The 15,261-nt window shown below is 42.2% G+C and overlaps 1 protein-coding gene across 12 annotated transcripts in view; it reads left to right on the top strand.

The window, feature by feature from the left end:
• Window positions 1-15,261, top strand: part of LOC137346623 (elastin-like) — a 508,685-nt gene that overhangs the window by 253,719 nt on the left and 239,705 nt on the right. For 10 of the 12 annotated variants that reach the window (XM_068010221.1, XM_068010223.1, XM_068010222.1 and 7 more), the window contains one exon: window positions 4,484-4,543. The exons of the other annotated variants lie outside the window; for them this stretch is intronic. In XM_068010221.1, the coding sequence (XP_067866322.1) occupies window positions 4,484-4,543 (60 nt within the window). The remainder of the gene's footprint in view (window positions 1-4,483; window positions 4,544-15,261) is intronic. 12 annotated transcript variants of the gene reach the window in all.

Genomic DNA, 15,261 nt, shown 5'->3' with positions numbered 1-15,261 from the left:
CAAAGGAACAGATTGCATGAATTGTAGGCACAAACTCAACTTGGAGCATATGACATGGTAGTCATAACTGAGACACGGCTGTAAGACGGTCAGGACTGGGAAGTAAATAAGGACTACAGAAAAGATAGTGGAAATGGTAAAGGAATGATTAGTGATTAAAGAGAATATTATTTCAATTATATGACAGGATGTAATGAGAGGTTAGCAGGCAGTGGAGACTTTATGGATAGAATTGAGAAATACAAAAGGATTGGGAGTCATGTTTAGGCCCCTTAGTAGCAGATGTGAAGTGGTAAATTGTATAAATGCAGCGATTAGAGAAATATGTACTAAAGGCAGATTTTAATGGGAGATTTTAACTTTCATATAGATTGGGATAAACAGACCAGCACACGTCAGAAAGGTAGTGAATTTCTTGATTATGCCCAGGATAGTTTACTGCAACAATATGTCCCAGAAGCAGCAAGGGGGTATGCCATTTTGGATTTAGTAATGAATAATGAGCTAAAGGCAGTTAACAGCCTAAAGGTGCGTGAACATTTATCTAATAACAATCATAATATGATCGAGTTCAACCTAATACTTGAAGGGGAGAAATGAGAAACAGCTGCTAAGATTCTAGATTTAGGTAAGCCTGACTTCAATGTGATGATGTAGAGACTGTCCACAGTAAACTGGGCAAATCTGTTAAAGGGTGGAATGACAGAAGGTGTTTCTGTACACCAAGTACTTCAACCTTCTTCTGTAGTCTGGCCCATCAAAATCATCATCTGAGTCTTCTGCAGCAAAATTCGTGTGCGACCTCGTCCTCTGGCGAGTTGGCACCTGCACTTTCTTTTCTCCCTGCCCTGGCTGTAGCACACTCATGCCCAGTGCCTCACTATGCACAGATCCCACATCCTCTAAATTATGTGCAGAATCGGTATGTGCGCTCGTGACTGTGGGTGTGAAATCGAGTAACAATGTGTCTTCATCGTCACTGTCTTCCTGCTCTTCCAACACTGCCTGAGTAGGTTGCAGGCCATGGGTATCTGAAAGGAAAAAGGTCAGGAGAGACTGTGGAATAAGGGAAAAGTGGGATCAGAGAAGGAAGCTTAAGTATGCGGGTACCCTCACCTTCAGTGGCCTCTGCCCCACCGGTGGCCATGGCTTCAGCAATGACTCTTCCCATAGTGGCTAGCATTGTCTCTTCCATGAGGATTAGAACATGCAGGTGTGTCTCTCCTTCTCCAGTTAGTTCATGCTCCCTCCGGTTGTGCGCCACCTTTACCTGCAAGAGAGAGGAAAATGTGTCAATGAATATCTTGCAGTCTGCTTGGGTTATGGATCTGCCATTGTTGAACAGTTGCCAGTGTGTGCAAGCAGTGAGATGTGGATTTTGCGGCTTGCAACAATGTTAAGTGTTTGAAGTGAGTTGAAGCATATGAATGTTAGGTATGAGTCCTGTTTGATATAAATTGTTGGTAGGTGAGTATGTGGTGATTTGTGCAGTGCCTGAGGCTGGTCGGCAATTGATAGAGTATGGCATTTGACGATGCATTCACGGACCTTGACTACTCTTGTGAGGTCATTAAACTTCTTGCAGCACTGAATCCAGGTCCTTGGGGATATGCTCCTGACATTGACCTCCGTGGCTCTTTGTTCCCACTGCCTTAGCATAGTTCACCTGGAGGGCCTCCAGAGGATACAGGGCATCTCTCCTCTTTCCATCTCCTCCATCAAGAGCTTCAGTGCAGCATCTGAAAACCTTGGTACATGCATACTCCCATGTTAGCTATTCTTCACTCTTTCCTGGGTCAGATTCACTTGTAGAACGATTCCCAGCACCTGCTGAAGCAAGGGTGCACCTCCTATTTAAGTGTTGTAGGCTTGCTTTAAGTAGCGCAGTCTCGTATTAAGTAGTGCAAAGTACTAACAATATTAGGCCCTCTGCTGATGCGTTCAGCCACTGAAGAGTGCAGGAAGTGCTGGCTGCAAGAAAAAATCATTATAATGAGCAAGCAGGACAAAGTTGGCAGACTGCTTGCATTTCACACAACTGGCACAGGTTAATGGCGCATCACAATCCCCTGACCTGTTTTCGGGAATTAACCAACTTAACCGCATTGTGTCACACATCGTGTCCCCTGCCCACTACTTTTTTGCAGCACAGTTTTTTGACTTTTCATCATGCTCCATATATACTACATGACTAATTCATATGTTTATCATATCATAGAATTTTATAGCGTGGAAGAAGGCCATTTGGCCCATAGTGGCCACGCCAACCAACAAGTATCCATCCAGCCTAATCCCACTTTCCAGCTCTTGGTCTGTAGCCTTGTAGGTTATCACGCTTCAAGTGTATATTATCCAATGTTATGAGGGCTTTAGCCTCTACCACCCTTTTAGGCAGTGAGTTCCAGATATCCACCACCCTCTAGGTGAAAATATTTTGCTTGAATCCCCTCTAAATCTCCTACCTTTTACGCTAAATTATGCCCCCTGGTTATGGACCCCTAAATCAAGGGGAATAGGGCCTTCCTATCCACTGTATCTAGACCCCTCAATTCGATCTTCCATTAGTCTCCTCTGTTCCAAAGAAAACAACCCTAGCCTATCCAATCTTTCCTCATAACTAAAATTCTCCAGTCCAGGCAACATCCTCGTAAATCTCTTCTGTATCCTTTCTAGTGCAATTACATCTTTCCTATAGTGTGGTGACCAGAACTGCATGCAGTACTCTAGCTGTGGCCTAACTAGTGTTTTAAACAGTTCCAGCATAGCCTCCCAGTTCTTATATTCTATAGCTCGACTAATAAAGGCATTATCACGTATGCCTTCTTGACCACCTCAGCTACCTGTCCAGCCACATTCAGGGCTCTATGGATATGTACTCCAAGGTCCCTCTGTTCCTCTACACGTCTTAGTATCCTATCATTTATTGTGTATTTGATTGCCTTGTTAGCCTTCCCCAAATGCATAATCTCGCATTTCTCCAGATTGAACTCCATTTGCCACTGTTACACCCACCTGATATCTTCCTGCAGTCTACAGCTTTTTTCTTCATTATCAACCACACAGCAAATTTTTGTAGCATCTGATAACTTCTTAATCTTACCCCCTACATTTAAGTCCAAATCATTGATAAATACCACAAAAAGCAAGGGAGTTTGTACTGAGCCCTTTTGGAATCCCACTGTAAACAACCACCCATTCACAAAAACATCCATCGACCATTACCATATGCTTATTGCCTATGAGTCAGTTTTGGGTCCAATTTGCCACTTTGCTTTGGATCCGATGGGCTTTTACTTTTGTGATTACCCTGCCATGTGGGACCATATCAAAAGCTTTGCTAAAATCCATTTTGACTACATAAAATGCTCTACCCTCATCAACCTTCTTGTTCCCTCCTCAAAAAATTCAATCATGTTAGTCAGCAACGACCTTTCTTTAACAAATCTGTGCTGACAGTTTTTGATTAATCCGTGTCTTTCTAAATGAAGATTTACTCTGGCGCTCAGAATTTTTTCCAATAACTTTCCCACCACTGAGGATAGGCGGACTGACCTGTAATTGCTCAGTCTATCCCTTTCCCCCTTTTTAAACAATGGTACAATGTTAGCTGTTCTCCAGTCCTCTGGCACCACACCTGTATCCAGAGAAGATTGGAAAATGATAGTCAGCGCCTGCACTATTTCTTCTCTTACTTCCCTTAACAGCCTACATTTTGTCTGGGCCTGGGAATTTATCCACTTTCAAAGATGTTTAACCCCTTTACACTTCCTCTTTCACTATGTTAATTTCATGTAATATTTCACACCGACATTGTAATCAGGGAGGAGGAGTTTCATCCCTCTATTTTGTGAAAACAGACGTAAAGTACTCAATAAGAACCATACCAACATCCTCCATCTCCACACACGAGTTAATCTAATGGTCCCTAATAGGCCCTGCTCTTTCTTTAGTCATTCCCTTGCTATTGATGTATTTGTGTTACATCTGCAATGTAAACAGTAGAATAAAGTATTTCCTCCTCATCAAAGATCATTTCAACTAATTCAGCCAATGCACTGATCACTAATTCATTAACATTAGTTTGGTTAATAGGGTCCAACTGAATGACAAAAAATGGGCAGACACAATAATTTTATTGATATAGGATTATAATTTAAAAGCAGACTGATGATTCCATAAAAAATGTTACATATCCTAAGAGACAAGACCAATTCACATGACTATGTCACATCTAAACAATAAGATAAACTGTTGCTTTCTCATCACATCAAAGATCATTTCTGCTAATTCAGTCTAGGAACTGCCACATTTGAACTTTTGATCACACTCCACCATCTGCCCTATCAGCAAATGAAAGCAGCAGTTCAAGCTTTGTGACGATTATTTTTAATGATACGGTAATGTCTTTAGTACCAACAGTATGTTCTTCTGTTGAGTTTATTTGACATCTAATGATTGTGATTCCCCTCTTCTGGCATTCCAGGAGCTGTACCAGGGCTAGTTCCAGGAGGTGTACCTAGAACCATTCCAGGAGGCATTCCAGGTAATTTGATTAATTTGATCTCTTATCAATAACATGTTGGATTCATTGAGATGAGCAGAATGAAAAGTGTTATTATTGTCAGTTTTGCAAAGCAGTTTGTTAGGATGTTTTTACATTATAATTGTAGTATTTCACTTTGTATCAACACTGCAGTTATAGCATGTATGCAGCTAGACGCCTAATCCTGTACCTCAGCACTTTTGCAACTCAGTGTATGAACAGAGTGCAGAACTATTGTGATGTCCTGAAGGCACCTATCAACATTGACCTCAGAGCCAAAATGTCTGAGCTTCCATGGTACCAGTGTTAGCTGCTATAGTGGACAGTTGAGCTTCCATTGAAGCTGTCATAAGAGGTCATATCCTGGTGGGCAACACCATCATGTTTACGGAACTGACCACTTGGTCTATTTTGGAAAAGATTGTCTCAACATTCTGCACATAGCCTTAATGGAAGTTGGAGCTGAACGCCTCCATGCTCTCTGGCACTGACAATCTCGTTGTCAGGCTGTCCAGTGCACCTAACATTTCCTGGTAAAAGCCCATTAGCCTTCTTCGCTAGGCTTGGCCTTCAAAGACAGCATTCAAGTCCTCTGCAGCAAAACTAGCATGCAATCACACCCTCTGGTGAGCCGGCACCTGTAGTATCTTATCTCCCTGCTCTAGGTCCCGTGTGCTTGTGACTGGCAATTCTTCTAGCCCAGTGAAGAATAATGGCACCATCAGTAACAATTTTGTATTTACCCTCCTGTATTAAGTCGGTCCAGCTACCACTTGGAGGTCTCCCATCATACAATAATTTTACTAATAAAGTGGGTCGTCTTGTATTTTTTAGGTCAGTAAGAATCTCTCTCCTTTAAGGGAAATAGATACTTTCTGCTGAGGCCCAAGTAATCTTTCTGATAAAATTTTGAACTGATGGTTCTGAAGGCTACAAAAGATCCTACTGCACCATTTGATGAAGAGTAGGGATTTATCCCTCCTCAGCCAACACGACCAAAGAAGCAAATTAAATAACAATCCATGTTTTCGTTGTTTGTATGTCCTTGCTCTAAGCAAATTGTTCCCCCTTTGATGACATTACACAGTAAATACATGCATCAGTAATTAATTTGAATGTGAAAAGCTTTGGATCATCTGATGGATGTGAGTAATACAATTTATTTTTTTAATTGTCATATTAGATCATAACATGGGGATTTTCCTGGGTTACCTCAGAGAAATTGGGAAGAAACATTGGTTTTCTCCATAGACTTCTTGTAAAATTTCATGTGATATTCTTTCTTTAATAAAATTGTGATGGGATTATCACCATTGGAGTTGCTAGATACACAAGAGCTGTTGCAGCTAACTGTCAACATTCTGTATCAGTTCCAAATGTTTGCATGGAATATGAGTGATGAAGCTTCAAAAACAACACGCAAATGCACAAATCCATGTATGGAACTGTTCAGATATGGGATTAATTACTGTGATACACAACTAGTTTATACCCCTAAGGGGCAAAGAGCTCTACTTACCAAATAAAAAACACTGAAAATGTAAGCGACAACATGAAACTAAAAAAAAAGCAATTGAAAACACAAAACTAGCACAGATCCTAGAAAATAGGGGAGGTACAATCAACAGCAAATGGTGACAAAATGGCATTAACAGCTACAAAAAGCGAGTGTGAAAAGAAACTTGCATGAATATCAAAATTGACACAATATTTTTACAATGGTGTTAGGAAAAATACAATGGTTAGGAGCAATGTGGACCCCTTGAAAACTGGTAATGGTGATGTTGTTATTGGAAATAAGAAAATGGCAAACAATGTTGAATAATTACTTTGTGTCAGTATTTATACTTGAAGAATAGGTCAGCACGCTGGGCATTCCAAGAAAACTAATATTGAATCAGGGACAGGGACTCAGCTAGATTACTGTAAGCAAAATAACAGTCATGAAGAAAATAGCAGCATTAAAAATGACAAATCTCCAGGACCAGATTATTTCCATCCCAGGGTTTTAGAGGAAGTTGGTGAGAACATTTCAGATGCTCTAACTATATTCTTACAATGCTTCCTCGTTTCGAGAACAGTTCCTTTGGATTGGAAAATTGCTCATGTCACTCCAGGAATTAAGAAAGTTGAAAGAGTGAAAACAGGGAATTATAGATCAGTTAGCCTAACATCTGTTGTCGGGAAATTGCTCGAGTCTATAATTAAGGATAGAGCGACTGAACACCTTAAAAATTTTCAACTGATCAGAGAGAGTCAGAATGAATTTGTCAAGGGTAGGTCATGGCTGATGAACCTGATTGGATTTTTTGAAGAGGTGACTAAAGTAGTAGACAGGGGAATGTCTAATGATGTTATTTATATAGACTTCCAGAAGGCATTTGATAAAGTCCCCCATAAGAGACTGTTAGCTAAAGTTGAATCTCATGGAATTGAAGGCAAAATATTGACCTGGTTAGGAAATTAGCTGAAGAGCAGCAGACAGAGAAGGGATAAGGGGTGTTAATTGTATATTAATTGAGTGTTTAATTGTATTGAGGATGTTAACTGGGGATTCACTTGTGCTTCTATATAAGAGTAGAATGAAACTGTGGTTGTTGGGTTTGGAGGTGCATGTTTGTAATGTATGTCTCTGTAAATAAAAGCTTATAAAGGTACAAAGATTAGGTTCCATATCTATCCTTCACCACCTGGCTCTCTGGTTTAACGGAGGATGGTTGCCTAAAGGTGAAAGTTGGAAACTACAAAAAATATTTCCAGACATAAAACTAAAATCTTCATGGCCATTGTAAAAAAAAATGGCAGAAAGCAAGTTTAAATTGTTGGGGTATGATTAACCTCCGATGTTTGCGGAGTCTGAACCATATGACCAGCAGAAGAATGATGTGGATATGCGGACCTGTGTTACTATCCTACAAAGAGAAAACAAGGTATGGCCTTAGCGTTGTTGCTTCCTCCAAGAAGGAAAATCAAAGATAATGTATTTTGTGAGATGGATGCATGTCAGTTAGATAGTGATGAAGGTTTAGGCCTTCTAAGATTTTTTGGATGAAATCTACAAGAATAAGTGTGTGTCTGACATGTCAGGTTGATAATATAAGCAAGAACTAGGCTGAATATAGAAAGTTCAGAGGGGAAGTGAAAAAGGAAATAAAAGAGGCAAAGAGAGAGTATGAGAAGAATCTGGTGGCTAACATAAAAGGGAATCTAAAAGCTGTTTAGGGACCAAAAATAGGATCCAGGTGTGGGGGCAGAGGTCATGGCTGAGGTACTAAATGAGTGCTTTGCATCTGTCCTTACCAAGGAAGAAGATTCTACCAAAGTCATCGTGAAACAGGATATAGTTGAGGCACTGGATGGGCTAAAAACTGATCAAGAGGAGGTATTAGAAAGGCTGGCTGTACTTAAAAGTTGATAAGTCACCAGGGCTGGAAGGATACTGAGCTAAATAAGGGAGGAAATTGCAGAGGCACTGCCCATAATCTGCCAATCCTCCTTCGATATGTGTCACTACCCTACAAAGTATGGCCTTGGCGTTGTTGCTTCCTCCAAGAAGGAAAGTCAAAAATAAAGTATTTTGTGAAATAGACGCCTGTCAGTTACATAGTGTTATGACCAAGGCGGGAGAAATGCACTGTTAATTCAGTTCCACTACTCCACAGGTCACAGCATATCAGTAAAGTTTCCCACCTACCGAAGAATAACCAAATTAGACACTATTGTCCCCCAGAATAAAGCACACCAAACCAGGTTTATTTAAACAACAACAACAATTAGAAAAAAACTAATAAGTCTTAACTACTAATGAGATATATCTATAGATTTTATATCTATATATATATGAAAAGCTGCTTAGTTCCTTAGCCCTCATGCACACACACATACATTCAAAAAAAAGTTAACTGGGGATAAAGGATTTTGGTTTACAGCTGTTTCTTAGGAATAGAAGGAATAATAAAAATAAATCCGTTCGTCATGTTCTGGTAGGATTTTTTTAGTGTGATGAGGTGTCCCAAAGTCGAATATTCGGATGCCACTCGCAGTCTCTCCACGCAAGGTTGATGAACAGTCTTTGATGGGTAGGCAATTTGAGTACAGCAGGCCTCACACAGGTCTTTCAGCAGGGATGCAGCAATCGGTCTGCTCAGGATTCACAGCAGCAACACAGCAGTAGAAGCTTTGTTCAGGTTCCAGGATTTCCCAAAACACAGAAGGCAACAGGAACCACTCTGGATGCAGGAATTCTTCAGAGACAGGAGGCAATAGGAATATGCCACTTTTCAAATGCAGGATTTCTTTTCAAGAGATGCAAGTCTCTTTTACAGAGCAAGGTCTTTTTCTCCAATCTCCAGGTAGGTCCGGTCTAGGTTTCAAAATGCCTGCTGTTTGTCCAACTCACTTGTTTTTAAAAGTCCGAAGTGAAAGCAAAAAGCCTTCCAGAGGTAATCACGTGACCAGACAGTGTCTTCACTGTCATTCAAAGTGTTGCTTTGAGGAGGTCAAACCCCTGGCTGGCTTCCTTGAAACTACTTGCTGTTCTATTATTGTATGCAAAGTCAACATCCAAAAATTCCAGCTATTTGCAGGTGTCCAAGCCCACTGTAAATCCTTTTTTCTGTTTTTTAAGACACATAGAAGTCTAAGATTTTGGTACAAAAATAAAACCTTTTGTAACAATAGTGATATATACAGGTGTGCCACCAGAGGACAGGAGAATTGCAAATGTTACATCCTTGTTCAAAAAAGGGTGTAAGGATAAACCCAGCAACTGTAGGCAAGTCAGTTTAACTTCAATAGTGGAAAGGCTTTTAGCAAAGATAATCTGGGACAAAATTAATAGTCACTTGGACAAATGTGGATTAATTAAGGAAAGCAAGCATGGATTTTTATAAAGGCAAATCATGTTTAACTAACTTGATTGAGTTTGCCATGCTCAGAAGTAGCCATGATGAAATAAACAATGAACTGGAGGAACTATGAAATAAAAGTCAACTGTTGAACTGAACCACAAGAAAAAGGGCACATTTGTACAACAGTAAAAATGGAGTAGAAGTTAGGTAACCCCTCCTGTACTGTCAATAAACACATCTATCTGTTGAGGTGAAACTCGTTAACCTCATCTGAATTAGCTGTGGGGAGAACCTATTGAAATTGCAGTGCCCTTTCTACAGGAATGAACTAACAAAGGTTCTGTAGATAGACTGACTCCACAACCCAAATCAAAAGGAATAGGTGTGAAGTAACATTGTCATAGAATGGTCCCCATCCAGATGCCAGCAGACAGCAACGGTTTTCATATCCTGGACCATTGTGTGGTCACACCAAGGGAGAGGGCCCATTGTCACCTGACAGAGACTCAACTGTGATGGCTTTTTACCTTAAAAGGTAGCCCTCTGGAGAGAGAGGGGAGATCAACCAAAGACCACAAAAAGCCAGTTCCAGCCACAGGTGGTGAGGTGTGGTCCAGCTAAGCAGGAGAATCCTGCTGAATACCAACTTGATCAAGTACCACAGCAGAGAAATTGCAAGGTGACTTTGAGACTCTCCATCTGTAAAAGTAAACCAGATTTGCACCACCAACTTTGGGCTGAGTTTTAACCACATAAGACTACAACACCTCAGCAACTCCAAGACAAGGAACATTCAGGTCTGCAGCACCATTATAAAATTTCCTCCCGAAAGAAACTCTAAAGGTTCTTTAAGCAACGGAGTCTTGTACAGTAATTTGGACTTTAATTGCATCCACCTGTTTCTCTGTCTCTATTTTTGTGCATGCATGTGTGTGTGAATGGGTGTGTGGGCGAGGTTGTGACCATTTTGGGAATTGTTTAACAAAATAAATAGTTATCTTTTTTTAACCTACAAGGAAACCTGTCATTTGTCTGCTTATTTGACCCAAAAAACACTCGGGGAGTAACACGCCATTTTTAACTAAACACTATCTGCAGTCAGTTGGGAGGTGAAAAGTGGAAGCCATTTACTACCTGTAGGTAATAGGTTCTTTGAGGTAACAAAGGGGGTTAATGAGCATAATACAGTTGATGTGGTGCACATGGACTACAAAAGATGTTTGATAAAGTGCCACATAATAGACTTGTTGGTGTTTGGCCTGGGAAAAAGAGGAGTTTGATTATTGACCTGCCAGGAGCACAGAAGAAGATCCAGCCAGCCCATCTTTCTCTTGAAAAGCAAAATCCTGTGTCTGTTTCCTGTTGCTTCCTGTATTTGAAGAAATCCTGGATGTTTGCAGAAACCTTGCCACTCTGAAGGAACGTTGCATCGTAAGTGTGAGAATTGAAACCTTTGCTGCTGCACACCTGATGTAAGATCTATGTGAAGCCTTCTGTAGCTGCATCTTTTTGAAAGCCTACCCAAACTGATCTTCAACATCGCCTGGAAGGAGCTGTTCTGGGAAGATCCTCGTGACAGCTGCCTATTTGCCTTTGGGACACCTCACCAAAAAAAAGGACACTTTCCGTACCTACTTTTCAGTCTTTTTTTAATTATTCCTTCTATTTCTTTGCAACAGCTGTAAACAAAAATCCATTTTATTTTTTCCCGGTTAATCAGTTGTTTATGTATGTGCGTGCGTGAGGGCTAGGATAAATAAGTGGCTTTAATATTTCCATTTATGTGAATGCTTTACTTCATTATTGGTTAAGCTCTGGTTTATAACAAATGGATAGTTTTGTTGTTTCTTCAGGAAACCTGGTTTGTGTGCTTTATTCTGGGGGCAAGTAGAGTATATGATTGATTGTTTTGGTAAGTGGGAAAATTTCAATAAATGTTGTTACCTGTGGAGCAGCCAGAAGTCGTGGTACACATCGGTACCAATGACATAGCTAGGAAAAGGGATGAGGACCTGAAAAGCGAATATAGGGAGTTAGGTTGGAAGCTAAAAGGCAGGACGAGCAGAGTAGTAATCTCAGGATTGATACCGGTGCCACGTGCTAGTGAGGATAGAAACAGAGAGCGAGTGCAGCTGAACACGTGGCTACAGAGCTGGTGTAGGAGGGAGGGCTTCAGTTATGTGGATCATTGGGATATCTTCTGGGGAAGGTGGGACCTGTACAAGAAGGACGGGTTGCATCTGAACTGGAGGGGCACTAATATCCTGGGCGGGAGGTTTGCTGGAGCTCTTCGGGAGGGTTTAAACTAGTTTGGCAGGGGGATGGGAACCGGAGCTACGGAACAGTGGATGGGGTAGCTGTTGAACAGGCAGATACAGAGTGCAGAGAGTCTGTGAGGAAGGTTCGACAGTTGACAGGGCAAAGTTGCAGTCAGTATGATGGGTTGAAATGTGTCTATTTTAACGCAAGAAGTGTCAGGAATAAGGGTGATGAACTTAGAGCATGAATCAGTACTTGGAGCTACGATGTTGTGGCCATTACGGAGACTTGGATATCACAGGGGCAGGAATGGATGTTGGATGTTACGGGGTTTAGATGTTTCAAAAGGAATAGGGAGGGAGGTAAAAGAGGTGGGCGAGTGGCATTGCTAATCAGGGATAGTATCACAGCTGCAGAAAGGGAGGTCGTCGAGGAGGGTTTGTGTACTGAGTCATTGTGGGTGGAAGTCAGAAACAGGAAAGGAGCAGTCACTTTATTGGGAGTTTTCTATAGACCCCCCAATAGCAACAGAGACACGGAGGAACAGATTGGGAGGCAGATTTTGGAAAGGTGCAGAAGTAACAGGGTTGTTGTCATGAGTGACTTCAACTTCCCTAATATTGATTGGAACCTCCTTAGTGCAAATAGTTTGGATGGAGCAGTTTTTGTCAGGTGTGTCCAGGAAGGTTTCCTGACTCAAAATGTAGATAGGCCGACTAGAGGGGAGGCTATGTTGGATTTGGTGCTTGGCAACGAACCAGGCCAGGTGGCAGATCTCTCGGTGGGAGAGCATTTCGGTGATAGTGATCACAACTCCTTGACCTTTACTATAGTCATGGAGAGGGACAGGAGCAGACGGGATGGGAAAATATTTAATTGGGGGAGGGGGAATTACAGTGCTATTAGGCAGGAACTGGGGACCATAAATTGGGAACAGTTGTTCTCAGGGAAATGCACGACAGAAATGTGGAGGTTGTTTAGGGAGCACTTGCTGCGACTGCTGGATAGGTTTGTCCCAATGAGGCAAGGAAGGGATGGTAGGGTGAAGGAACCTTGTATGACAAGAGATGTGGAACAGCTAGTCAAGAGGAAGAAGGAAGCTTACTTAAGGTTGAGGAAACAAGGATCAGAAAGGGCTCTAGAGGGTTACAAGGTAGCCAGGAAGGAACTGAAGAATGGACTTAGGAGAGCTAGAAGGGGACATGAAAAGGTTTTGGCGGGTAGGATTAAGGAAAATCCCAAGGCGTTCTACGCTTATGTGAGGAACAAGAGGATGGCCAGAGTGAGGGTAGGGCCGATCAGGGATAGTAGAGGGAACTTGTGCCTGGAGTCGGAGGAGGTAGGGGAGGTCCTAAATGAATACTTTGCTTCAGTATTCACTAGTGAGAGGGACCTGGTCGTTTGTGAGGACAGCGTGAAACAGGCTGATATGCTTGAACAGGTTGATGTTAAGAGGGAGGATGTGCTGGAAATTTTGAAAGACATGAGGACAGATAAGTCCCCGGGGCCAGACGGGATATACCCAAGGATATTAAGGGAAGTGAGGGAAGAGATTGCCGCGTCTTTGGCGATGATCTTTGCGTCCTCACTGTCCACTGGAGTAGTACCAGATGATTGGAGGGTGGCAAATGTTATTCCCTTGTTCAAGAAAGGGAATAGGGATAACCCTGGGAATTATAGACCAGTCAGTCTTACGTCGGTAGTGGGCAAATTATTGGAGAGGATTCTGAGAGACAGGATTTATAATTATTTGGAAAAGCATGGTTTGATTAGAGACAGTCAGCATGGCTTTGTGAGGGGCAGGTCATGTCTCACAAGCCTTATTGAATTCTTTGAAGATGTGACAAAACACATTGATGAAGGAAGAGCAGTGGATGTGGTGTATATGGATTTTAGCAAGGCGTTTGATAAGGTTCCCCATGGAAGGCTCATTCAGAAAGTAAGGAGGCATGGGATACAGGGAAAGTTGGCTGTCTGGATACAGAATTGGCTGGCCCATAGAAGACAGAGGGTGGTAGTAGATGGAAAGTATTCAGCCTGGAGCTCGGTGACCAGTGGTGTTCCGCAGGGATCTGTTCTGGGACCTCTGCTCTTTGTGATTTTTATAAATGACGGATGAGGAAGTGGAAGGCTGGGTTAGCAAGTTTGCCGATGACACGAAGGTTGCTGGAGTTGTGGATAGTGTGGAAGGCTGTTGTAGGTTGCCACGGGACATTGACAGGATGCAGAGCTGGGCTGAAAAGTGGCAGATGGAGTTCAACCTGGAAAAGTGTGAAGTGATTCATTTTGGAAGGTCGAATTTGAATGCCGAATACAGGCTTAAAGACAGGATTCTTGGTAGTGTGGAGGAACAGAGGGATCTTGGGGTCCATGTCCATAGATCGCTCAAAGTTGCCACCCAAGTTGATAGGGTTGTTAAGAAGGCGTATGGTGTGTTGGCTTTCATTAACAGGGGGATTGAGTTTAAGAGCCACGAGGGTATGCTGCAGCTCTATAAAGCCCTGGTTAGATCACACTTGGAATATTGTGTTCAGTTCTGGTTGCCTCATTATAGGAAGGATGTGGAAGCTTTAGAGAGGGTGCAGAGTAGATTTACCAGGATGCTGCCTGGACTGGAGGGCATATCTTACGAAGAAAGGTTGAGGGTGCTAGGGCTTTTCTCATTGGAACGAAGAAGGATGAGAGGTGACTTGATAGAGGGGTACAAAATGATGAGAGGCATAGATAGAGTAGATAGCCAGAGACTGTTTCCCAGGGCGGAAAGGGCTATCACCAGGGGGCATAATTGTAAGGTGATTGGAGGAAGGTTTCGGGGAGATGTCAGAGGTAGGTTCTTGACACAGAGAGTGGTGGGTGCGTGGAATGCACTGCCAGCGGTGGTAGTAGAAGCAGATACATTAGGGACATTTAAGCGACTCTTGGATAGGTACATGGATGATAGTAGAATGAAGGGTATGTAGGTAGTTTGATCTTAGAGTAGGTTAAAGGTTCGGCACAACATTGTGGGCTGAAATGCCTGTACTGTGCTGTACTGTTCTATGTTCTATGTTCAAACTGTGACAGAGGTTTGGAACGTTCTTCCACAAATGGCAATTGATGCTAGGTCAATTGTCAATTTAAAATCTGAGGTTGGTAGTTTCTGTAAACCAAAAGTATTAAAGGATATGAGGCAGAGGCAGGTATAAGGAATTAGGTCGCAGGTCATCCATGATTTCACTGAATTGCAGAACAGATTGGAGGTACTAAATGGCCTTCTCTTGTTCCTATGTCCAAAACAGTGTGTGGGTTAGCCAGAATGACAAAAGTGAAAAGTGGTGTTCCACCAGCATCGTGGCTGGGACAACATTTACATAAACAATTTGGAGTTTGGTGTCAGAAGTAGAATTTCAAAATAACACCATATCCAACCCACCCCTCACCATCCTACCTCCCCAACCATCGCCACTGCTCCCAACCACAATCTTCTCTCTGCTTACAGCCCATACACCCAATCCATGGCCACCGCAATACCCAACACAGGGCCTGTGACTCTTAATCCAGGCTCTAACAGATCAATGTCCCCATCCTGCTCCATAGTCCTGATCCAGATTCCCAACCACCACACGAGCA

The sequence above is a fragment of the Heterodontus francisci genome, chromosome 30, assembly GCF_036365525.1.
Source record: "Heterodontus francisci isolate sHetFra1 chromosome 30, sHetFra1.hap1, whole genome shotgun sequence".
In the NCBI taxonomy this organism is placed as follows: Eukaryota; Metazoa; Chordata; class Chondrichthyes; order Heterodontiformes; family Heterodontidae; genus Heterodontus; species Heterodontus francisci.
Note: the sequence above shows the minus strand (reverse complement) of the source record. Positions and strands in the feature narration are given on the sequence as shown.